At 38.3% G+C, this 25,429-nt stretch overlaps 1 protein-coding gene across 8 annotated transcripts in view; it reads left to right on the top strand.

Annotated features, from left to right (window-relative positions):
- Positions 1 to 25,429, top strand: part of FHOD3 (formin homology 2 domain containing 3) — a 389,282-nt gene that overhangs the window by 253,964 nt on the left and 109,889 nt on the right. For all 8 annotated transcript variants that reach the window (XM_032689383.1, XM_032689376.1, XM_032689370.1 and 5 more), the window contains 4 exons: positions 6,537 to 6,648; positions 13,537 to 13,631; positions 19,385 to 19,528; positions 21,435 to 21,667. In XM_032689383.1, coding sequence (XP_032545274.1) covers positions 6,537 to 6,648; positions 13,537 to 13,631; positions 19,385 to 19,528; positions 21,435 to 21,667 — 584 coding nt within the window. The remainder of the gene's footprint in view (positions 1 to 6,536; positions 6,649 to 13,536; positions 13,632 to 19,384; positions 19,529 to 21,434; positions 21,668 to 25,429) is intronic.

Below are 25,429 nucleotides of genomic sequence, written 5' to 3'. Positions count from 1 at the left end.
TTACCAGGTGCTGAAGGAGCTTTTGAACTATTAGTGACAACAAATATGACAGAAAAACAGAGCTGATACAAACTGTGGTTGAATCCCAAGTTATAATCTGGAAATGTTATGATACACACTTTTCATCACGCTTCACTATAGATCTTTGTGGGGTTTTTTCCCCTTACAGTTCTATCCTTGTACATCTCATGAGATTTATCCAGAGGCAAATAAGCTAAAGCTGTTCTTAGGTCTGACTCCTCTGTCTGAACAGGACAGACGTGTTGGGAACAACAGATATGGGAATATATGAGACATCTGATGTTGTATAAAATCCTAGGAGAATCTCAATGCTTTTTTGTTTATGTACATCTAACTTTTTGATAGATAAAGTGAACATTACCTGTACTGGCCTTGGCAGTAGTGCTGCAAGTTCAAAGTGGATCTTGTTAGGACTAATTTTTCTCATGACAGGTTTTATCTGGCACTTTTTGTAAATCTTCCTTTTCTGTCTCTTTTTTCTTTGCCTGTGATTCTTTCTTGAAAATTACGCTTTAAGGATACTGAGTCATAATGTAGTCATATGATAGGGTGTTTTGTGTTTGAAGGAACATTAAAAATTATCTTGTTCCAACCCCCTACCACTGGCAGGGACACCTTCCACTAGATCAGTTTGCTCCAAGCCCCATTGAACCTGGCCCTGAATGCTTCCAGGAACAGGGCTTCCACACCTTCTCTGGGCAACCTGTTCCCATGCCTCACCACGCTCACAGTGAAGAATTTCTTACTAGCATGTAGCATAAGCCTACTATCAGTTTAAAGCCACTACGCCTTCTCTTCTTAAAATCCGGGAAAATTATAGGTGTTTCTTTTAGCATCACACCATTTGATTCTGTTTACTCATTCTGAATAAGAAAATATGAATTTGAGCACAAGTGAGTAGTATACCATTGTGTGAATGAAGGCCAAACACATCTAGGGCTGGGTTGACAGGAATGTAGCCACCAAGTTGAAGGAAGTGCCTTTTCCTGTTTGGTGCTGATAAGACTGCACCACGAGTTCAGGAGTCCAGTTTTGGGCTCCTCAGTATGAGATAGATATTTACCTACTGGAGCAAGTCCAGCATGTGTTCACCATTATGGTGAGGTGGGGTGGAGCACTTGATATATGAGTAAGGGAAGTGGGTTTGTTCACCTAAGATAAGAAGGAAAGTCATATTAGGGCCATTCCGACTTTAATTATTATTCTGAGATTCTCTCAAGCCCAATATTTATGTTTTCCTTTTTCTTGATTATTACAAAGGAAAACATTATATTATGATAATATTAGATATTACAATATAACCATATAAATACTATATATTTATTTTGTATACTATATTTGTTATTTATTATAATAAATAGTGGGTTTATATATATATACTATATATATTATGTATTTTATTTGAATATGTATATAAAACCTTTCATTCTGGGAAGATCTTTCCTCCTTTTGTGAACAGAAGGTGATTTTAGCCCCTTATGAAACACAAAATTTAACTGCATTACAGGTGCTAGCAGGATGCCAGTGGGCTCTTCCCGCAGCACTACATCTGAAGTCGGAGGCATCCTTGCACCTCACAAGAAAGAAGGGTTCCAGTTTCCCTATGCATCTCTCACTGGCAGGCTGGACACTGGTTGCACTGGGTGATTCTTTAGCTACAGCAGTGCTTGGCTGTATCCTATCAAGCAGATGAGCATGTGGCCTGCAGTAAGTCTATGCCTGCACTTGGAATAGGACCCGAAGGATGTGGCTGTAGTAAATCTTGGTTTAAAAATCCAATGCCCATTTCTCCTTTAAATTTACATAGTGTAAATCCAGTTTAAATCTGAACTTTATAAATATTGCTTTGGTCTTTAAGTCAATGAACTTTGTGACAACATTCCTTGTAAAGGCTAAAATCTTTCCTGGCATGTGATTAACAACTGGAATAAGCCCTTCCATGAGATATGAGTTTTGCAGCCTGTTGTGTGGTATCTTTGGCTGAGTCTGTAATTGTCTAAACATAAAGAGATAAAAAGGAAAGGTGCTACCAAACTACACTGTAAAACATAAAGTGAGAAGGCGGGAAAAGGTTTATAATTTTTCTTCCTTTTACATTGCCGGCTACATCTTATCTTTAGCCAGAAGATACTATCATTTCCTGTCTATAAATTGGCTTGCACATCATACAAAAACACAATATGAACTTTCTTTTCTAACTTAATAGCAGTTTTGATACTTCAGTGCTTTGACATTCAAGAATCCTGATTTAATCTCAGAACTGTTAAAATATCACTTTACCAAGCCAATGAGTGTGTATATTGCCTCAATGAGCCTTCTTTTTTAACTAAGAAGTAATATTTAAGACGAAAATTTGGATTTAATTGCAACAACCAATGTTTGCAAAGTGAGGATAGCAGGACCTTTTTTGAGCTACCATGTCTAAATCTTTTATTACCCTTCTGATATCTAGTCCTGTTTGAAGTAATAGTGTGATTGTCCGTGGACTTTTAACAGAACTGTGATTATTGAAGCAGATTCACAAAGCAGTTGAGCCCATCTTCAATACTAAATAAAAACCAGAAAAAAATCCCAGAAGCCATATTAAAAGCTTTCATGAAGTTTTTAACAATGATTCATATTATTAATGATTCACTTACTTGTGAATGAAATATGAAACTTGTTTCTATTGCTCCCATTGCTGTGCCATCTGGGTACATCATGTGAAATAATGTGGTAGCAGTGGCTGGCAAGAACTCCCATGACTTCACAAAGGGATGCAAGAAAGTCAAAGAATTGCTACTCTTTTTTTCCTGTTAAGCAATCTCCCAGTTTTGGGATTTAGTTATTTTATTTGCAGTGTAGCTGTCTACTATTTAATTAATTGAAAAGGTATGCCCTGCAAACACGTTTTAGAACTCACTCATGAAGCTGTGAGGATCTCTGACAATCACCACAGTTAATCACAAATGGGAACTTTCTGGATAGCTCTGGTATTTTGAAAGTTGTGAAACAGTCATTCTTGGTCTTGGTTGAAACCCTTCCCATTGTGATACCCGACACTTAACATGTCACCAGCAGCATGCATGAGCTACCACAGGCAGGTCAGGCCCACAGGTGGTCATGAAGTGAACATTTAGAAGATAGGCTATGTGAGAAAATTCACTGTGCTTCACATGGGTCCTGGCAGCAGGTATCCCTGAACAGATCTTTCAGAGACTTCTTGGTGCCATGGTGGATAATTCGAGTTGATTTCAGTGTGAGCATGTCAGACTCTGGACTGTTCCTGTGTCTGGAGGTGACAGGCAGTCACATGTCTTGGAGGGTCTTTGGCTGGTTGAAGACTTCAGTCTCCTAGAAGCAGTGCAACTGCTCAATGATTGCCTGCTTCTGTCAAGAAGCACTGTTAAAGCAGTATTAGAAAGCATTTGCAGGATGAGCACAGAGATTATGTGGGTTAAGGTAACTAGTAAGTCCCCAGTATAGGCATTGTGCAGCGTAGTCTAGGACTGCAGTGTTTAGTTTTGTCCTTGCCCAAGGTGTCCAAAGCAGTAGACAGGCTTAAAAGTGCCCATGGGGATCTCAAGTGCCATTTTCTATTGAGCAGGAAAAAGCACTGTTTCAAACACAGGTTTTCTCAAAGCTAGTGTCTGTGCTGATTGCAAGCAGAACGCGACCACGGTATGCACCTTCGCTGGAAAGCAACTCCACTTCCAGCACTGATTGACTCTTTTTTTGGGGAATTGGATAAGCTCTGAAAATTTGCAAATTGAGGAACTGAACTTACAGTATCCTTCTAGTACCTAAATGGCAAGCAAAACATTGCTTTTCTAATCTCTCCTTTTCTCCAGGACTACTTCTGAGTGGTATTTATTCCTTAAAATACCATCTGTTAGTTTGGTAAGCACAGGAGGCTGATACCAGCAGACAGCACCCAAAATCAACCAGCTTGAGCCTTGGTCTGGTGCGACTGCAGTGGGCCTCCTTGAGGTTTCACAGGATTTGCAACATGGCAGGTGCATAGGGACTAGCTCCTTATTACAGCAGCTGCCATGGCCAGCAGGCGTCACTTTGAGCAAAGATATTGCCAAAGGTTCTTCTTTCTGGAAGAAAAAGAGATTTGCAAAAATAGAATTAAGCCCGGTATATCTCCTACTGATTGCTGTCAAATGGAAACGTACGGGAACTTTGCCATGCAGCATTTATGTGTAAATGCATCTCAGTGTCACCATGTGGCCAAACCTTGAAGTTTTAAGAACCATCAAAAGCAATATCCAAGATTTCCTTTCTAGGGAAAGGATCCTGATCAGATTAGGGGGTAGTATGTAAGTGGTTATCTGGGAAGTATGTTACTGCTAGAATAGTTTACAGTAATCTGGTATAACTGCTATTTTACAAAGTAACATTACAAAACAAGTGAAGACTTCTTGGAAATTTCTACAATATGTCTATTAAACAATTGAACTTGAATGCTAAGGGAAATGTCATTGCAGAGCAGAAACACCATGGTATTGGCCTGACAGGCAAATACACAGTTGTCCAGTGCAATTTTGGGGAAAGTGATTTGTTGTGTTATTGGGTTTCAATTTCCTTTACTTTGACTACCCCCTATATCTGTGAAGTATCACTGAAGCAGTACAGTTGCAAATTAGGCTAACCAAGTGTCTTAAGGGACCTGGTCAGGTTTGTTACTAGCATTTCCTGGCTGTCAGCCCTAAAATGAAACAATTTGATAATACATCAAGCCTGAAAGAGTCTCGATTCAACAGCAGAATATTTCTCATTGCCAGTAGTGCCATTGCAGTGCATTAAGCTCAATTCCACATGAGTGAGTAAAACCCAGGAAGCTACGGAAATAGCTGGGTCACTGGTGACACTAAAGTCTGTGTTTATAGCAGCAAGCTACATTGTAGGTCATCACCTTCAAGTGAGCTCTAGTACATCTCTGTGAGTGGCTGTGTGAACACGGCCTATGCCTGTTGCGCTTGCAGTCTTTTTTAGAAAATAGACACGGTTGCTGTCTTAGTATGCATCTATGCTAAATGATTAATGGTGATTTTTTTGCCTCTTAGGAGAGTTGTGTTGAGAAGACTTTAAAAAAAATGAGGGAATGGGACTAAGCCAATATTGACAGAAACTGTATATATCTCTGAAACAGTTTAGCAATATGGTATAATGATTTTTTTTGTTTTTTACTTCACCTCTGGGTGAGACCTTTTAATGACCAGGTGGATATGTTTCAGAGTACCTATCAGCTCAATGTAACGAGACAAAGCCATGGACTTTCAGAACATGGTTTGTCTCCACATGAATGCATCCTAAAGTAGATTTAAAAAATTTGTCAGTTGCAGAGGAGAGAGTAATGTCCACATTACTGTAGCTGTCTCATTGAAAATCTTACATGTCGTTGGATATATTCATTGCAGACCAATGTAGAAGAAAAATAGAGTAAACTTAGAAATACATGGGCTTTTTTTCTGGAGCTTGATTCAAGCACAGTAGGTTGGAAAGTGTGTTTCTGAGACCAGCAGCGTGTCACCATTTATTTGGCTTTAAATCCATTGTTTAGATTGAGGGTATTGCAAATTTAATCTAGAATCAATTGTCACAGTAAAAGCCTTCTCAGCTGGGCATGTAGAACCCTGGCTATTAAAAAATCCTTCCCTTTCACATCTCCTTTTATTAAAAACTCCAAATATTGCCTTAAATAAAGGGCTGCTTTTTCCCATACCTTGTCATGCCAAGCAATCGTACTTGATCATCCCTAGAAATTCTCACTCAGCTCTTTTAGTCAAATGATCCTCTCTGGAAATAGGAGATCTGTGATGAAATTGATAGAGTTTGACTACTGATCTCCAGTAGATCAATTTTACCAATGCTGATTCTTTGATGAACTCTCTCTCCTGGGGTTGTACAAAAAAATGAATTTGAAATCTTGCAGGCAGAATGCTTAGTTCCAGTCAATTACACATATCATGACAGGGTGGGGTAGTTGGAGTTTAAACACACTTCCTCCCAAGTTCTGTTTAGTAGTGAAGATCAATCTATTTAATAATGTAAGCATTAAACATTAACATAATAAGAAGAGAAGGAAGTGTAAGGAGGAAATTATCCCATCGTACAGCATTTTGACAGGATTAAAGGCTTACAGCAAAAGGAGGAAATAAATGTGTTAAGAAATAGAGAAATGTATGGTTTGTTAGTTCGGTAGGTTCTAAGTACATCAAGCCTTGGACAGCAGTGTTGGGGATATGCATAGGTGGGATATTCAACCTTTTGTTACATGTGGCAGTGTTAAGCTTTCATTTAGATTCACTGACTGTTGGGACTTCCCTGAAAGAGCACTGTGTCCAGTGAATGAAATTTTCAGCCAGCTGGCTACCTTTCATTTTTGCGCTGCTGTCACAGCTTAATCTCGTCTGATCGTCTGTTATTACCAGATGTGGACTGTTGCACTTGCATCTTGCCCAGTGTCTTTTCACACATCTGGAAGTGCTGTGGTTTGCAGTATGACAAGTTGCACTCTTTTCTTCTAGTTTCGCCTGGTGGTAAAGACAGCGCTGAAGCTGCTGCTGGTGTTTGTGGAGTATACTGAATCCAACGCACCGCTTTTAATCCAGGCAGTGTCTACTGTTGATGAAAAGAGAGGTGAGTAGCCTTACTTGGGGGTTGCAAAATTCCAGCATCACTAAGATCAAGGTGGCATTTCATCACGGATTTCAGTGGCTATAGAGTTGCTGTCATGATGCTGCTTTGTGCAACATATCCTTCATTTCTTGATTAACAGCATATTGTGAGCATATTGTGTTTTTATAATCTAAGATTGTCTGAGGAATTAATTATAATGAGAAAGTGAAGAGTGAAAAGATGAGGAACTCGATTGCCTCCCTGGGTACCACTGTCATTGCCCTGTCCCTGCACCCACATGCAAAGTAAACCCCCTTGTATCTTCTGACCTCAGAGGCTCCTCCAGGCAAGGCCACTTCCTTCTGAGAAGCAGCAGTCTGATTTAGAAGAGAAAATGATATCTAATCAGTGTAATCCCTTTGAAGAGAAAGACGAGGTCAGTAATAGTACAGGCCTTATAGTAAAAGCAAAACCATCTGTCATTACATTAAGATAAAGCCCTTGAGCAGATATTATACTATGAAATCTGTTACCCTTCAGGCTCATGAAAAATACTTGAATATGTATACTGTATTTTTTACAAATAAATAGAACAAAAATGGTTCTTTCTTGTTCTTCCCACAAAGCCATCACTAAGCTCCTGGGGCATTCTCTCTTGATGCAAAACATTCCTTTGCCTCAAGGAGCGTTTTTGAGGTTAGGAGATCCATTGTTGTGGTCTCAAACATTGAGGTTGAAAGCAAAGTTCCCTCTGTGGAGCAACTGCCTCCATGCTGAACTTGTTTGAGTGACTTGATATGGTAAAAGTGAAACAAGAAAATGTTGGGGGTCGGGGAGAAAAGAAAGGTGGTGCCAGAAATAGGAGAAAGGAGCCAGATTTTGCTTTCAGCTACCAGAATGCATTGAGAAGAAAAAACGCAAATTGTCTCTTATGGCAGGGAAGCAGGCAGGGGCAATTCAAAAACAATGAACTCTGCAGGTCGGCTTTCTGGTTTGAATTAAAACCATTAAACCTTACAATGCCATAAGCATAAATGTAATTACGATATTCATGTAATTGTGAGCGTGATGATTTATTTTTGCAGTCATTCTTAGAATTTCCTCAGCTTTCTGAACTCATTGGTATTCTCAACATGTGCAAAGTGCCATCTGTTCACATGCTGGTAAACCTCATTAAAGAAAAAAGAGAAAGGAGGACCCTAAACAAATTACTATGCTATGTGTATTCCCTTCTGTATCTGTAGAACAGCCTTAGGCAAACATTTACATGTCCCAAAGTAATAAAACAACTTAAGTAGCCACATAAGACTTGAAGAAAACCTGATGTGTGTAGTTAGATGAGTATATGTTAGGAGCATGATGAGAGGTTTTATGGGAATTCTCATACCTGTGCTTTGGTGGATTGTCTTGAAAATAACCCAAATATCCAGTTTTACCTTCTTCCTTTTTTTAAAAAAATTATTTTAATTTAGAAGTCGTACTTAGCTCCTTAAGAGATTTTTTCTGGGTTTATATTTATTTCCCTTTTTCGGTCATCAATGTAATAGTCATAGAGTCATTTTGGTTGGAAAAGACTTTCAAGACCATCGACTCCAACCATTAACCAAACACCACCAAGTTCATCACTAAACCATGTCTCTCAGTGATACGTCTACACATCTTTTAAATACCTCTGGGGATGGTGATTCCACCAGTTCCCTGGGCAGCCTGTTCCAAAGCTTGACACCCCTTTCCATGAAGAAATTTTTCCTAATATCCAGTCTAAACCTCTCTTGATGCAACTTGGGGCTATTTCCTTCCTCTCAACCTGTCGCTTGTTACCTGTGAGAAGAGACTGACCCCCACCTCACTACACCCTCCTTTCAGGTAGTTGTAGAGAGTGATAAGGTCTCTCCATCAGCCTCCTTTTCTCCAGGATAAAGAACCCCACCACTCTCAGCCACTCCTCATAAGACTTGTACTTCAGACCCTTCAACAGCTTTGTTTCCCTTCTCTGGACACACTCCAGCACCTCATGTAGTGCTGTCTTTCATGTAGTGAAGGACCCAGAAATGAACACAGGATTTGAGGTGCAGCCTCACCAGGACTGAGTACAGGGGGATGATCACTTCCCTGGACCTGTTGGCCACACTGTTTCTGATACAGGCCAGGATGCCACTGGCCTTCTTACCCACCTGAGCACACTGCTGGCCCATGTTCAGCTGGCTGTCAACCAGCACTCCTGGGTCCTTTTCTGCTGAGCCACTTTCCAGCCACTCTTTCCCCAGCCTGTAGCGCTGCATGAGGCTGTTGTGTCTGAAGTGCCAGGACCTTTTTGATCCTCATACAATTGGCCTCATCCCATTGATTCACCCTGTGTCATCAGTCCTTCCTGTCCTCCAGCAGATCAACACTCCCATCTAACTTGATGTCATCAATCTCAAACTGACTGAGGGTACCCTAAATCATCCAGATTGTTAATAAAGATATTAAACAGGACTGTTGCCAACACTGAGCCCTAGGGAATCCTTCTAGTGATCAGCTGCCAGCTAAATTTAACTCCGTTCACCACTATGCTCTGGACCTGACCATCCAGAAGTTTTCTACACAGCAAACAGTGCACCTGTCCAACCCCCGAGTAGCCAGTTTCTCCAGAAGAATGCTCTCAGAGACAGTGTCAAAGCCCTTCACTTTTAGCTGTGGATGTGCTATGTTTTAATTTATATTTTTAAATTGAGGAGTACCAACCTTTAATGACTGACAGAACAGAAATACAGAGGAAGAAAAAAGCAGTGTGCCTTTTCTTGAACCATTGTCATAAATCTCACAGGTATGTAATTAGGTTTAGCACTGCTTTGATAAAAGTCCAGTGTTTCATGTACATACAAGGTGATGAGATATGACATAATTCTTCAACATGTGTACCACACGTGATTAACATAAAGTACCCCATATTAACTCAGCCTGGTTTCAAAGCAATCCCATCTGTGGTTTCTATGTGTGAATACATCCATATGCAAACTGAAGTACAGAGATCCACAGAAGTACCGGCTTTACTCTCAGATGCAAGCAGACCATAACTGAATAACTGCATGGCCCTCATCATATAGGAAGTAGCTTCTACTTACAGTTCCATCTAGCTCCCCCCTTCCTCCCACTCTTTCTTGTTTTAGAACCCCAGAGGAATTTGGTCTCTTTTCAATTTAAGCATACCAGACTACACAGGCTCTGGAAATTGGAGCTAGCGTTGCACTCTGCTTTATAGGGCTGCTTTATCATGAGCATATTTTAGGTCAGAGATTAAAGCCCCGTGACTGACCTGGACACTGTCACGTACTGATTTTGAATTATCTGCTACCCAACTCATTATATTATTTGTAATTATCTGCTACCCAACTCATTATATTATTTGTAATTATCTGCTACCCAACTCATTATATTATTTGTAAATGGCCCTCATTATCAGTTCTCTGCTTTTCCTGCCATTTTATTCATAGTTAGATATGCACTAAATTAATGCCAATGCTCTGGGTAGGAGCATCTGGAAGAATGTAAGTTCACTCATATTTAAATAGCCTGGAGTACAAGATGTTGAGGTTTTTCAAAGCGTATTAATACCCTTCCATCCTGTGTCTGTTGGAGACAGACACACTCTAAGTTGATGGCATTACTCATGTAAGTTTCTGCCCTTGTGCAAGGTTCTTCCTGCTCTATATATACTGTGCACATCCTTTGTAGTTGGGACGTCAAGATTTTGTGTATGACGTGAATTGCACCATTAAAGAGGAAACTGAGAAAAGTCTGAAACTTAATGGCCAATGTTATTCAATAAATAGAGTGTATTAATGTAATATTGGGTTAGCTGTTGCAGCCTCACAGTTTTGTGTGTCTATGCACCATGCTTGATTACTTGGAACACTGTAAGTAGCATGGGGGTTGAGGCTCCAGCCTCCTGTCAGAATGGCTGCAGTAAAGACCTCTGTCCAGTGACGAGCCTGTAAAGGGCAGTCGAGCAGTTCTCATTTTACCCATTAGAAGGCAGGAGAACGCACACAAAACTCGACCTCTGCTGTTTTACTTCACAGAGCCTGTTTCATCACTCCTATCAATTTTGCCACAAGTTTTGCATAAAAGTCATAATCTTATGGGAACATCCCCATCTGCTCCCAGAAGAATCCCTGGGATGCTACATCATCATTCTTCTACATCGGGATTGACTGAAGGAGAAAATTCACCTATTCCCTAACTAGAATCAACAGGAGGTGGTACTGTCAATGACTTTGATAGAACTATTCTAATATGTACCAGATTAAACCTTTCTTTTCAAATGCTGTTTTCTTCATTATGATCCCAATCTGAACAGGTCTCTCTTTACTTAAAGCATACTGGACTGCACAGGCTCTGGAAAGTGGATCTGAGAGTGGATGAGAGCAGACACCTGCTCTCGATATCCCATGTTGTCTGGATCATAGTTTGGAAACTATAGGCCCTCATTATATCTTAGCAAGGAAAATTAACCCAACTACAGTAACGCAGTAAGTTCATGGTGCACCTTCCACACCAGAACTGCCTTGTCCCTGGGTGGGTAGATGGCCTTATGGCTATTTCCATGTTCACTTCTTGTCTGTTCAGATTGAGATCATAATGGGGAAAATATCATTTCAAAGGAAAGGTTTTATCTAGTACAGAGTGTAGCTTTATCAAAGTCATTGATAGTACTGCCTCCTCTTGACTGTAGTTAAGGAATAGATGAAGCATTTGGAATTAAAGCCTAGATTTTGGAAATTGTCTGAGTTTAGTAGCAGCAGCATAATGAAAGCCTCTAAAAGATAGATGAGCTATTACAGGGCTTTACTTGCCTTTCAGCTATTTACTTGCCTTACAGCTACTTGCCTTACTAGTAAGTGTGCCTGATTAACAATTTTTAAAAATTGTATTCTAAAATAAAAAAGCAGTATGTGTAGAAGAAAATTATAAATCATTCTTGCAGGAAAAAGCGAGATGACCCTGAAATTATTCTTTTGTAATAATCAAGAAGTATTGAGACATTCAAGAAAAATAAATCAAACACATGGATGCTGTCTAAAAAACAAATCAGTATTATTCCAATAAGAATAAAACCTACCTGCAAAAATAAAGGCAGATTTCGCTAGAAGGGCTCTCACTAAATAATGCAGTGGATTAAATAATTCATTTTTTATGTTGTTACCAACTCATTTTTGTTTCCAAATGGTATTGTTATAAGTTAGACTTGCGTGGTTTCCCTATTTTGTTTCTCTTTCTTATTTCCTTCCATTTTTTTATTTTTTCACGGGAAACCACAGGAAGGCATTTTTGTAGTGAGGATATCATTCCTGCTGATCATATATCATTTGTGAGCTGAGTGAATTTGTTCCACATGTCTTTGAACATGTACTGCCCAAAATGTCTGGCAATATAGAGAACCTGGTAAAGAGGTGTCTAGTGTATTTTCATTACAGGTATGTATTTGAATTAGCATTTAATTAGTAACGCACATAAATACTTCTGGAGAGCTGATAATTAATCCCTCTCCACTGATTTTGCTTGAGATAAAGAAGCTCTGATTTATTATTCAGTAGTAAGGATCAGAGGCTGTCTCAAAGAAAGGGGGAGAGAAAAGAGGAGAAATATTGCTGTCTGCACATTTATTAGTAGACAGGTTTTCCACACGCTGCACTGCCATTGCCTTGAAAATGCAGATCCTTGGTTAACAGAAATCTGATGTCTGTGTAGCAGGGTATATATGTAAGATATCAGCTTGATTAAACAAGGACTGTTATCACTGTGAGAGTAATGCAGAGTTTAGACCTCAGGGTTACTGATCAGTCAGCAACAGGTGGTTGTGATGGCACATTTGCATTTTACTGCCTGATTATACTCAACTCTCATTCCTATAATGTTATGGGGATGTGGACTGTTGAAATACTCTGTTTCTCTCTGAAGACTCTCACAGTTACACTTGTGTAGTTGAATTGAATATCACTAGGATATGGTTAGCTCTCTACTTTGTCCTCCTCACCTCTAACTTTACTCCAAACAAAACACTGAATTATAGTCTTTCAGTATTTACTTCACTTTTCATAGATAAAATTTAGTAGATGCAATCATCTTGCCATTTAACCAAATAAAATAGTATGGTTTTACACGGTACCCTCCACACAAGGGATTGTCTTGAATATGATGTTTTTAGCACAGTAACTCACTAGGCCACTAGAGTTTGGTTGTCAGATAAATATGCAAATTCAAATCAATATGCAAATCAAGCAAGTATGTCATAACTAAAAGCACAAATTTTGACCTTACTTAGTGGAAAATGAGAGAAATGTATCTGAAAATTCTGTAGATGGGTTTCTTATTAAAATAATTTGAGAATGAACCACAGCAAAATTCTTTTCCCCTCATTGATCATTTCTTTTACTTCTTTAACCTGTAATTTGAGAAGACTGTTTCTCTGCCACACTGTTTTGTTACCTTAATGCAGCATAATTCAGCAATAGCACCAGAAATATGAGCAACAGGCACACTGAAAGCATAGCTGAAGATTTATCAAAGCCTATGTGAACTTATGATAGGTTCAGTAAAATTCCTCCCACCTGATTTTTAGAAGTTCGATGTCAATCACACTGGGCTAACAAAGCTTCCTTCATCAGCAAGGAAGAGAAGTTGGTACCTTTGGAGAAAGCCTACCTGGCATACTTTAGATCCCTGGATTAGGCTGCACTGCAGTTTTCATTGTCTGCATTAACTTCACTCTCAGGGAAACAGGAGAGAACGTAGAGAAAGCTGCATCTTTCCACTTGAACTTTCCTCTGGCCACATAAACCATCTTATGCTACTTCTTGGATAAGTGTTGATGCTATAGCTTTCCATTTTGATCCCTGTAACCAAGAGTTTCTGCTTTTCCTCTAGGAACCAAGCCATGGTCCAACATCATGGAGATACTGGAGGAGAAGGATGGAGTTGATACCGAGCTACTGGTTTACACAATGACCTTGGTTAATAAGGTTTGTTTACTTTTTTAGCATAACTGGTGGACATAGTGTTTTCAGTTGTATGATGAACTTCCCTGTTGAGAGTACATGACAGAGACCTGTCATGGAGAAGTTGCAGATCATGCTGTAATCAATCAGCACACTCTTATTACTTGTGCTGCAGTCACCCAAAGGCAGTGGCTGGGAGTAGAATTGCTATTTTGCTAGATGCTGCGTGGAACTGTGATATGACACGGCTCCCAATGCCAATGCTGCAGTGCTAAATGAAAACTCAAGAAACTAACTCAACAGATTATCCAACGGGAGAAAGAAAGCAAGTGCTGGTGAAAAGAACACATACTCACAAAGGCTTGCATTGTACACAATTTTCTAGTTCAGATAGTTTAGGTAGTTTTTTTTTAATGCAAACTAAGTATGATGAATTTAACAGGTCTGAGTGCTAATAAGAGTACTTCTGCTTAAAAAAGTAAGGTTACATTTTTTTCTTATTTCCTTATATTTTATGGTGACCTGATTTACAAGTAGTAGTCTTACAGTAAAATTAAATGTTTTCAGAAGTATTCACTTGTGCTATTGAGCAGAAAAAAAAATGGAGAAAATGGAAAGGTCCATGACAGTTAGAAATGTATTAGTGTAAATACCTTAAAAATCAGCATCTAGTTCTAGACAAATCTTAGGGTAACTAAACTTGAAGATTAATTTTTAAAGGGACAAAAGATCAGCATACTACTGGCAAATCAAACTAACTGTGTGGTTTATGATTATACTTAATAGGACAGAGTATTTGGAAATATTATTATTACTCATTATATTCACTTGAAGATCCTGAGTTTGTTGGCTGCCAGTTTATTGGGTTCTTGGCTACATGGTAGGGGTTGTGGGTTGCTCTGTTGTTGATGTTATTTATAAAATGATTTCTTAATGGCAGATATTGTCCAGCAAATATGCCTGAGATGGACTAACCTCTCCTGGTGACATTTCTGACATTACTCTACTTTTGCTTAGAGTCACCCTGCTCCTGCTTCCATGATAGTAAAGTTCCTCTTGAGTTTAAAAGACCACCTTATCTTATGGCTGCACTCTTTCTGAAAAAGCATCACCAGTTACATATGCTTCTGTCTGTAGCTGCTATTAAAGGCAAAGTGACCCAGTCTTTAACAACTCCACTTTACACCTTGGTTTTCTTGTGTACCGATTCCTGTTGCTGAGGTAATTCTCTTCATCACTTGCACAGTTGTAATCTACCTAGTATTTGACTTCCTCAAAGATTTTGTTCTCTGTTGACTCTTTTATTATCCTATAGTTGATTCCTTTAGTCTGAGATTTTCAGTACATTTAAAGCTATTTTTAGGACAAGATAGTTCTTTAAAAACACACACAAAAAAGAAAGCATCTCACAGTCAAAGGAGCAACGCAGTTACAAAGATCAAGGAAGAGAGGAATCCCACAAATCCACACTTATAATTATGATCTGGCTTATGGGCAGCTTTATGATGTTTTTAATGGGATATTTTTCATGATTATAGAGAAAACAGCAAGCAGCATGTAACAGTTGTAATTTTTTCCCCCACAGAGAATACAAAGAAGGCTCAGATGGTTTCAGCTTTTCTAGGCAGGGAAATGGCAAAGTTTTCAGAGCAGGCAGAGTCCTCGTGAAGGATTTGTCTTAAGGAAGCCTACTTCTACTCCCTCTTTCTCCATGTATACATTTACAGACTGTTTTCCTTCCTACTCAAGAGTGCAAAACACATCTACTCAGGCATAAAAATTGCTCCAGTCCTTTTATCCTCTCCCTCTCTTTTGCTGATGATTAACCAACTTACTTAAGATAATATTTCATTAACCCTCTCTTAATCTGTGAGGATTTAGGCATTAATGAATCTCTTAAATGAGAGCGATACCAATGCAGATACATCCGGTTATGTATAGTTCTGGTATAACCTTTGTAATCTTCCTTGGGTTAGTTCCTATGATCTGTTAGATCTTATTCTAATCTCTACTTCCTTATGTTTATTACTGAAGTCTGGATAGATTAAAGTCTTTGTGTTTCCTTTGTATAAAAGAACTTCACCAACTACTTATCAAATGCAGAAAAAAAATTCTGTGTTGCATTTAATTCACTTTCTATTGAGTTGAATAAACCTCTTCATCATTGAGATTACATTGGAAGCTTTGTAAGTTTTAAAATTACTGCTGATTTTCTTTTTACCTGTTATTAATATTGCTTATTCTCTCATATACAGTATAGTTTTAAATAGATAAAATAATTACAAGTTACATAAAAATTAATATGTATTAGTGTAGTCAGATTAAACACCGAATGGTTTTTAGAAGGTCCAGTATAATTTTAGAATTTAAGCTCCAGCTTCCAGTCCAAGTGGGAGCCTAGAGTACCACCCACCAGTAGTCCATAAACTACAGTTAAAAAAGTGCTGTTTCAGGTCAGTGTGGTGTTAATACAGCAGCTGGCACATCAGTTACTGATGACCTGTCTTGAGAACCATCACAACTATCGCACTGCAACAATGATCATCCCAAGTCCTGTGTCTAACATTGGCCCTACCAGATGTTTTAGGAGTTGTGGTTCCTGGGAAAAAATGAGAGAGGCTTTTTCCTATCCCAAAGCAACTGAAAATTTGGCTAATGCCCTAAAGTGTGTTTATTCATCATGTAGTGCTTTTCACCATAACATGTAGGGTTTAGCTCATGTCTCTCTCTCTAGTGCGTGAGCCTGCTAGTGGAGTGCAGGCTGTTGGGCATTTGGTAGCCAAGGCAGGACACTCGTATTACTTAAACTTTCATGAAACGTTACACACCAAACGGACTTCCTGTTGTCTATATCATCTCTGCACCACTGCTTTGTACTGTGATTGTTTTGGAAATTACAAAAGTCACCATAATTACTAGTTTTACTAACAAATGTTAGCTATTTTAAAAACTGCAAATGCATAAAGCCTTTCAGTCTGGGGCTAATTTATGTCAGCATTTGTTCAGAGACATAACTGAGGATATGTAGTGATAAGAATATTCTGCTATTACCAGCTAATTATGTTGTCTATAGGTCTTATCATTTAGGATCACATTTGGCTGATATACTCCCATAAAGCTTTTCCTTTTTCCACTCCTAATACAACTTCATGTTTTCTTACCTTTCTTTCTACTGGGACCTTTAAAGGTAGTGGTAAGAAAAACATATTGTTGAGGGCTTGGTAAAATGTTGTTAAGAGGATATATCAGGCTCAAAACTTTTTGGCTGGGGTTTTGGTTTTAATTTAGTTCACCATTCCAAAAATAGCCACTCAAGAGGGAAGAGCTCAAAACTGTAAAGCCTTTCTTGCAAGGGCTTGAGAAAGCAACTTGGAAAATTACACAACACACCAATAAAAATCTTAATTCAGGGATGTTTCCCCAAACCAAAACTGGATAGAGGCATAGGAGTGAGTCTTGACATTCATATTCATGCCTTGTTTTTACACCTGAGTTCTGAAGAGTTCTGGATTTGACATCTCATTTTTGGTTGAAGATAGCAAGACTGTAACAAAATTCAGCAAGCAAACCACAGAGTATGGTTTAAACATACTTCTCCAAGTGTCTAAATTATAATTCTCTAGACAGGTTTTCATTTTTTAAGGTTTAGTCTTCAGAACACGAAGAACTATTTGGAACTTGTGTGTGTATTTTGATATTGGAGTATCAGTTTGAATTTAACCAGGTACTCAGGAAGGAGCAAAGGCTCTTGAAGGACCTGCTCAACCTATGATCTCCAGTCTTCTGTTAGCAGTTTTTGTTTCCTTTATAAAGCCACCAAGAAAATGGGAGTCCACTCTTGTTTTCTAATATCACAACCCAGAATTAATCAATCATTTATGCAAGCACTTCACATTTCTTGTGTTTATTTCCTGAAAAAGTGTTTTTCCTATGATAGATTGAACTGACCTCGTTGCGACACCAGTAGTGCCCTTTTACATTCCATATTATAATGTTAGAAATTGAATCTTATATACTTTAGGCTCTGAAAGTGAGTCTGTGAGTTCCATGACAAACTGTGCAAAGGAAAAATATTGGATTTCTCTAGTTGAGAGTTCAACTGCCCAATTCTGGCCAGTAATATGCAGTGAAAATTAGATTTCCACTGCTCTGTGATTTAAAATTATATTAACAAATAAAAGGCTGCTGACAAAAGCAGTTCCCAGTAAATACTACCTTATGCTGCTGTTTTTCCACTCTACAACTTGCCTTACCTTGGATTTTAAAAAAGGTGTATTTGAACGTGGGTGATCTGCATATCAATGTTAAGACCATTTCCTGATATTTTTAGAAGTAAATGCTCAGAAGATATGACTCTTTATCCCCTCTTTTGCAAATATAACATTACATCTTACTGTGCAATGAAGGCCCTCAGGTCAGAATAGTTTCAGTTTACATCTTTCATTTGCAAAAGAAAGCCTGATAGTTGAACACCGTTTTCTGTTATAATATTTCCATATCCATGTTAAAGTTCCATTGAATTTGTAGTGTGATAGCTTCATTTGCTGAATCCTCAGATTTTTCCTCAGTGTTAGTTGTCAGTTTAGGAAGGAACAAAATATATGTGGTATCTGTTTGCAGCACTTTTCAGGAAGTTTTAGTTTCATAGTCTTCTGTGGGTTTTAAACAGAGGCTTAAGTACTGTCCTGGACAGAGACAAATTTTTAATTAAAACCTGAACATATAACCTGAAAACTTAATTGGTATTTGTGCTAAGAATTCCTGTTGTGGTTATTTTCACCCGGCAATTTCACCAGTCCTGTAATGACTGAAGAAGAAAATGTTGCTGTGTTGTGTTTAGTTAGGAAAAAAGATAGATTAAAAAGTACCTTGTTGATGCACATATTTCAGTGCCTCACATCACAGGAAAGAGGTGTTTAAAGGACAGATATGTCAGATAATATGCACAGGATTACACTAATTTTTCTGAATCATCCATTAGGAGCAGTAAAAAATCAGTACAAGGTGAGTAGAAATCAGTGGCTCAAGCAGTTAGTTTTCAATAGCCGTTATTATTAGCATTCTTTATTTTCTAGTGTGCAAAAGCTCCTCTACGTTGTCACTGGTAACAACTTACCATATAATCAGGAATTAATAACTCTTTTAACATTTTATAGGAGTTAATGAGTACCTTTAATATGACTTTTCAAGTTGAAAAGGAGAAGATTCACTGTCTCTGTAATATAAAAGAATTTGTGCACAGGGAAGATGGCTGCTGCTGCAAGCGTGGAGGACAGTAGGCACATGATGCAGGATATTTCCTGCTGTCCTGACATCACACAGCTGTGCATTGGACTTTTTCTTCTTAAGAGCTAAACTTACAGGAATCAGTAGGAAATCAGCTTTACTCATTTCAACTAAACTGGTTTTTTTCTCCTTCTTTGCTTTTATCTCTGTGTTTGATGCTTTGACATTCTCTGTTTTTTAAATCTGTACTTGAATGAAGTCAGGAAGAATCCAACTGTGTATTTTAAAGGCCCACATTTTCCATACTTTTTTGTATGAAATAACAACATTGATTTGTTTTGCCAATTATTCATTTTTCTACACAGTGCACAGAGTTGTTTGTTAAAAGCTGTGCCACTTGTTTTTTATTTTCTAGCGGTGTCTCTAATCCCACATCATGGGTTTTACTTTATTGAAATCATGCATAGCACCACTTACCACCTGCTTTTAAAATCCTTTGTTTAATTCTTTTCAAAACAAACAGATTTAAATGTTTTTCCTTTGATTCTTAGACGCTGTCGGGATTGCCAGATCAAGACTCTTTCTACGATGTGGTGGATTGTCTGGAAGAGCTAGGCATTGAAGCTATTTCACAGAGACACTTGAACAAGAAAGGAACAGACTTGGACTTAGTTGAGCAATTTAACATTTATGAGGTAACATAACATACCCTGTTTTATGCATCTTACAGCTTGCGCAAACTTCAAAGACGAGAGGAGGGAGGGAATGTAACCTAGGTGAAATTTGGTTATCTATTTTATTTTAAAAGAAAAACATCTGGTTACTAGAAGTATTATACACATTTGTAGATGTGACCTACTGCAGTACATAGCTGTATTTAATGCAAAGGCATTTCATACTAAAGCTGGGGCCTACTCCAAGGCAAACCAGCAAATTTACTAGCCTTCTTTCTGCAACTGCTAGTTACACATTCTGAAATAAGTAGAAGTTCTTTCCATATGCAAAAGTATTCAGCTCGTGAAAAAGATTTGACTGAGCTCAACTTCACAAATACCACTTGTTCTGCAACTGAATATCCAGCAAGTCCTTGTTTATGAGTTTACACTGGACCAGATCCTATGCAGTTTGCAGCAATGGAGTAATGAGTGACTCCACATTTACCACCTAGGTATAAAATAACTACTTTTGAAGCATTTATATGTAAGAGTAGGATATCCAGTTTCTTAATAATTAGCGTCTTTCCAGACTTTGGAAAGTGTTGAAATGGGGAGGTTTAGGCTGAAGTTAATGTAATGTAAGTGTGAATTCAAGTTCTGGTGCGATGAAATTAAATTACTTCATCTCTGCCGAAGTCCAGCGAAGGATTTGATAGATTTGATTCTACATTTCCTTCATCAACTCTACATTTATGCCACTTCACTAACTTTAGCAGAGTTAAGTTTTATATCCATCAGTTTTCAGGAAGAGCCAGGCCAGGATAGGAACAAGGGAAGGAAAGGGCACCATATCCTTTCTTTTTCTATCATCTGAGGCTTTGACTTTTTTAAATATGGTGATTAATCTTAAAAACAGAAGTTTTTTGTGTGTGCTGAGCCTACTGAAAGACTTTTTTGCAAAATTAGCAGTTAACTTAGTTGGGTACCAGCTTTCTCTTGATGACCAGTTTAATTCTAGACATGCCTATGCAGGTTCTTCTTTTTCTCTGCCAGTGTTGGTTTTTATATGAAAAATCTCTTCTTCCTCACAGAAACAGATTTTACACCCTAAGGAGAGATATCTCACTTCCCCTCCCCCCCTTTTTTTTTAAGTCACTTCTGGTAAGAATTATCAGAATTACAAGTCTAATAGAAAGAAGAAGATATGCATTCTTCTGATCACCCACATTGCCCTCTTCTGTACCTCTGCCTATTTGAGTCGATCTTTCTCATATAAGAATTACTTAAATGTTAGGCTGCATTTCAGATGAGATCCACAATAAGTTTGTTCTTTCTGCCAGGGATATCTCTCCTCATGTACCATAAGACAACACTTGCTTTGTTTCTGTTAGAGGTATGTCCCCTTGGTGTGTCAGTGATGTGCTGTAGTTTGAGATACTCAGGTATTGCACCCATACTTTAGTCCTCTACTATTTCTAACACTTTCTAAAGTGTTAGGTGGTAACTTCAACTTGATCACTGCAAGTGTCATGTCCGAACATGAGGAAATGTTCAGTCAGTCAAAGCATGAGAGTTTTTTTCTGCTGATTTCACTAAAGCCAAAACTTCATCTAAGTATTTTGGAAGGAAATAAAGGACACTGCTCAGCGTCCTTGAAAATTAAGTCTTACATTAAAAAGAAAATGAAGACAAATTAGGAGATACATAAACGTGTTGTTACAGGTCTGTAGTGTTCTATACAAAGCATTGGTATATAATTCCATGATTAATGCTGCCACGCTGCACTAATGGATAGACAGCAGCTTACAGGGAAATCTGTAGAAATAACAATGCTAATAGGAGTTAATCGTGTTGAGATCAGTAAATTTTTAAGCCAAGGGGTGAAGACTTGTGATACCTAAAGAAACTGTGTCAGAAGCCTCGGGTTTCTTCCTTTCTTTCTCAGATGACACTGAGGCATGAAGACGGAGATGAGAGTGCTGACCCCCCTCCCAGTGGGCGCAAGGATCGGAGAAGGGCCAGCCTTGGTGCTGGTGAGAGAAGGGGGTTAGAGCGCCGACGGAGCCGCAGGCACTCAGTACAGAATGTCAAAAGCACTTTATCAGCCCCTGCGAGTCCATGTGGCCAGTCCAGCTTCATGCTAGGCCATGGACAGCGTGTTGACGAACTCAGTGAGAGGTAAGTGCACAAGCTGAGGAATACTCCATTCTTCTCCCATTACTTTCCCTTATGTTCATTGCACTTTATTAATATGACAGACTTTTCCTTAGTTTCCTCTTTTCATTGAAATAAAAAAAAAAAGCGTATTCAGAGTTAAAACACCACCACCAAAAAGAGATGGATTTGTAGGTGACTTACCTACATAGCTAAGTTCTTTGGCACCATCCATCCTAAGTAAGTCGACCCAAATCACATGCGGTAGAATATCTGATATGGGAACTAAGCTTAATTTTATCCATTGACAGATTTTATGTTCACTATGTCCACGTAACAGAAGATTGTAACAAGAGCACTGTACCATTAGTGCAGAGCTATTTGTCCTGTATATATTACAATTCATTCTTATTTTTTTCCTCCTTTACAATCAGCATTTCAGGCTAAATATTTTCCTTTGGGGCTACACGGTAGTAGTGAATATATCTACTGTTTTATAATTAGCAAAAGAAGGGCAGTAATGAGCAGCAGTCTGCAACAGTGGAGTCAGTCATTGTCTTTGCCAGTCCTATAATGGTTTTTTTGGGCTGTGCATGCTTAGGAAAAAATGGAGCTGCAGATCCCCAGGATGTCTGACTACTGCACAAGACGGCTGGAATTAATTTTGCGTAAATTAGATGTCTGATCAGCTCAACTCCCTTTGATGTCAGTGGAGTGCAGCAAGCACTGGTAGGCTTTCACTTATCTAATGTATTCTACACGCCTGAAATTTCAAGATGAATCGTGCTCTGAAACTAGCTGTTTGCTGACTATAAAGGGAATCTGGCTAACTAGCTCAGGTGAAGATACATAAGCTACAGATAGCTAAACCTGGACACTGTCATCCCACTGCTGAAGATGCCGTTTGCAAAACTGGAGCAGGGTCCATGAAGAGCATATCTTGTATTAATTATAACATTTGGGAAGTTCATTGGAGGTTTTCTGTTGGTTAGCACTGGGTATGAATTTAGAGCTTTAAAATCCTGCATTACATGTAAAGCAGTCCTTCTTGCAAAGCAGACTGAGTTGACTGAGTTGATTAAAGTTTAATGGATTCTGGCAATATGAAAATGTAAGACTCCAGATAACTGAAACAGTAGTTGCATATTGTATACCACAGAATAGCACTTTATTTTCTTTCTTTTTTTTTTTACTTCTTGAATTCGGCAACACATTCATGCTTGTTTTCCATCATCTTCTGTGGCCAGGGTCTTCAGTGGGCTGACAGCTGAGAGTCCCATTGTCTTACAGGCTGATAACAAGGATGACAGTGCATTTGAGGATGAATTTAAAGCATCTTCAGTGTGAGTACAGCTGGGAACTTCAGCTGCTCTGCCTGGTGCATGACCTTGAGCCCTGCTCCATGACTTAACAATGTGACTGGGAATCTGTATCCATGGATGTGTAGCAGATATCACTGGCTTTTTTCTTTAAACTGATGAATTTAGATTGGCGATGAGGAGATGCTTCAGCTCTACAGAAATTGTTCATTCTCTTACTGTTAATTAATTAAACAAATAGAAGCCATGCAGGATAACAGCTTCTACCAATACATTTTCTCAATATTAATGTTTGCTTGCTAGCTTTATTTTGCAGTGTTGAGTAACTCCTAATAAATTTGGTTTTGAGCTGATTTTTAGTAGGAATAAAATTGAGGGAATAAAAACACGACAGAGTAGTTTCATAAGTTCATTGAAATATTTTTTCACCAACATAGCATAATTTCAATAATTATCCTACTTTTTGAAAAAAAATTATCCAGTTCTGGTCCACCTCCTCTTGGACAGTGACATAATTTAAAGCATAGTTTAAGTTTAAATCCAGGAAGTCTTTATCTAAGCAGTCAGATTTAATTTTGTGTTGCAATTATCCTTGAAATCTTCTGTAGGAGAATAATTAGGTTCTCTTCAACTCTATTTGGAATTTCTAACTTACTTACCTGCCTCTGTAAGGAAAAAGGCATTCAGCGATGAATGTGTGTAACACTGATCTTTACTTTGCATATAGTTAAATAACATTCCTGCCCTCCTCTTAGCAGGGAAAGACAGGAAATATTACTTGTAGCTAGCAAATAAGATTTTTTGCAACTGGACATTACAGATTACAAAATATGTATCAGTACCTGAAGATGCAAGTTCTATGCCCAGTGAAATTTTTAAAGTTACCATAAAAAGAATTTAGTCAACTGTTGGATCTTCTATTATTCTCACTGAGTTTCTGGTAAGCAAGCATTTCATATAAGCAGATTCTGTCCTTCACATTTTTAGTTTCATTATCTGCCCAAATCTGTAGCTGTGGTAGGAAGAGGAAAAGTAGCCTTCCTGCTTTATCATATTCCAGCAAGTCTCAGCTTTCAGTGAAACAGTCCAGATGTATGCAACAGTATCTCTACACTTGATAGCGAAACTAAGCAAAAAAAAAAGAAAAATCTTTACAGCTTCTATTCATTAACATTTAGGCAGAAAATAGTGAAGTTGAATGACTCGTGCAAGGTTTTTACACATTTATAAAGTTTGAATTAACATTAAGTGGAAAAAGGTTTTGTGGAATCAAATTTTCAAATTTGAGCACGTGGTCTCCAATACAACATATTTATTAGTTTAAAGGACCTTAATAGAGTATCATCAGTGTAGGCCTTGCTGCAATTTGCATTGAAATTTTAAAATATGATGCAGGCATCACCTGGTTTTGTCAAAAGAAAAGTGTGTTATGTCCCTTCTGCTTCCATTGTTAATGTTGTACAGAAGAATCTGTACAAATGGATAAAAATTGCTGTAAACTGGAAGTGGCTTCTCTTCACCCTTAAAATAACTGTCTTCTGCTAATGACCTTCTTCTGGTTCATAATCTGGGTCCCTCTTGAGAAAGGAAAATGTTGGCAGTAAGTTTTTGAAGAGCTGTATTTCCAAAAATTAGTCTTCAAAACGGGTATTCCTTCACTACATTTTCTTTCCCAATAGGAAACACGTAACACTACTAATGATAATCTTATTGTGTTGCTCCTGCTAAACTTTGTGTGTGGTTGCTGATGTCTTATGTCTGGTTCTGTGGTGGATTAGACCCAGCAGAATTGCAATGGTTAGAGATTGAAGTCACACACTTACACTGTTCTAAATTTTATTTTGGGCAGTTTTCTTTGTTATTTTTTGACTTCTGTACCAAAGTCAGTAGAAGATTCAAGTTCTTCCTCAACGTTCTCCTTCCCACAATGTTCATGTTTCTCTTCTTTCTAGCTCATCAACTGTTTTGGCAGTTACTTTGCTTTTGTTTACCACATCAAACAGATTGTCCACAGTCATCTGCTCTATGTCAACAATAAGTCTTCCAAAAAGAGAAAAATCCATGGTGCCGGTAAAACAAAAAAAGACAATATTGGCCAAATTCTGTTCTGTCTCACAATGCTCTATATCCAGAAAAGCTGCCTGAAGTCAATGGAGTTGCTCTGATCTACGCCAGGCTAATTGAGAGCAGACTTTGGGTTTTGAGCTGGGTAAAGTTGACCGTAAATGCTAAGGGCAACCAAAAGGACAACTTGCAGGCCTTTTTCATCCATTTGGCAGCCTTCTTCCAAACTAAATGTATTGCTTTTTAGCTTGTGGTTCAAAATAAATAAGGACTCGAATGTGCTTTGTGTTAAAATAGTTTTCATGGATCCTGATGTGCCTGTTACTAAATAAATAAGTAAAGAAGTAGATAACAAATGCTAACTAAGAAATGCTGAAGGTTGATTTAAGGGTTTGTACCTACT

The sequence above is a fragment of the Chiroxiphia lanceolata genome, chromosome 1, assembly GCF_009829145.1.
Source record: "Chiroxiphia lanceolata isolate bChiLan1 chromosome 1, bChiLan1.pri, whole genome shotgun sequence".
In the NCBI taxonomy this organism is placed as follows: domain Eukaryota; kingdom Metazoa; phylum Chordata; class Aves; order Passeriformes; family Pipridae; genus Chiroxiphia; species Chiroxiphia lanceolata.
This window is presented reverse-complemented; position numbering and strand designations above follow the sequence as displayed.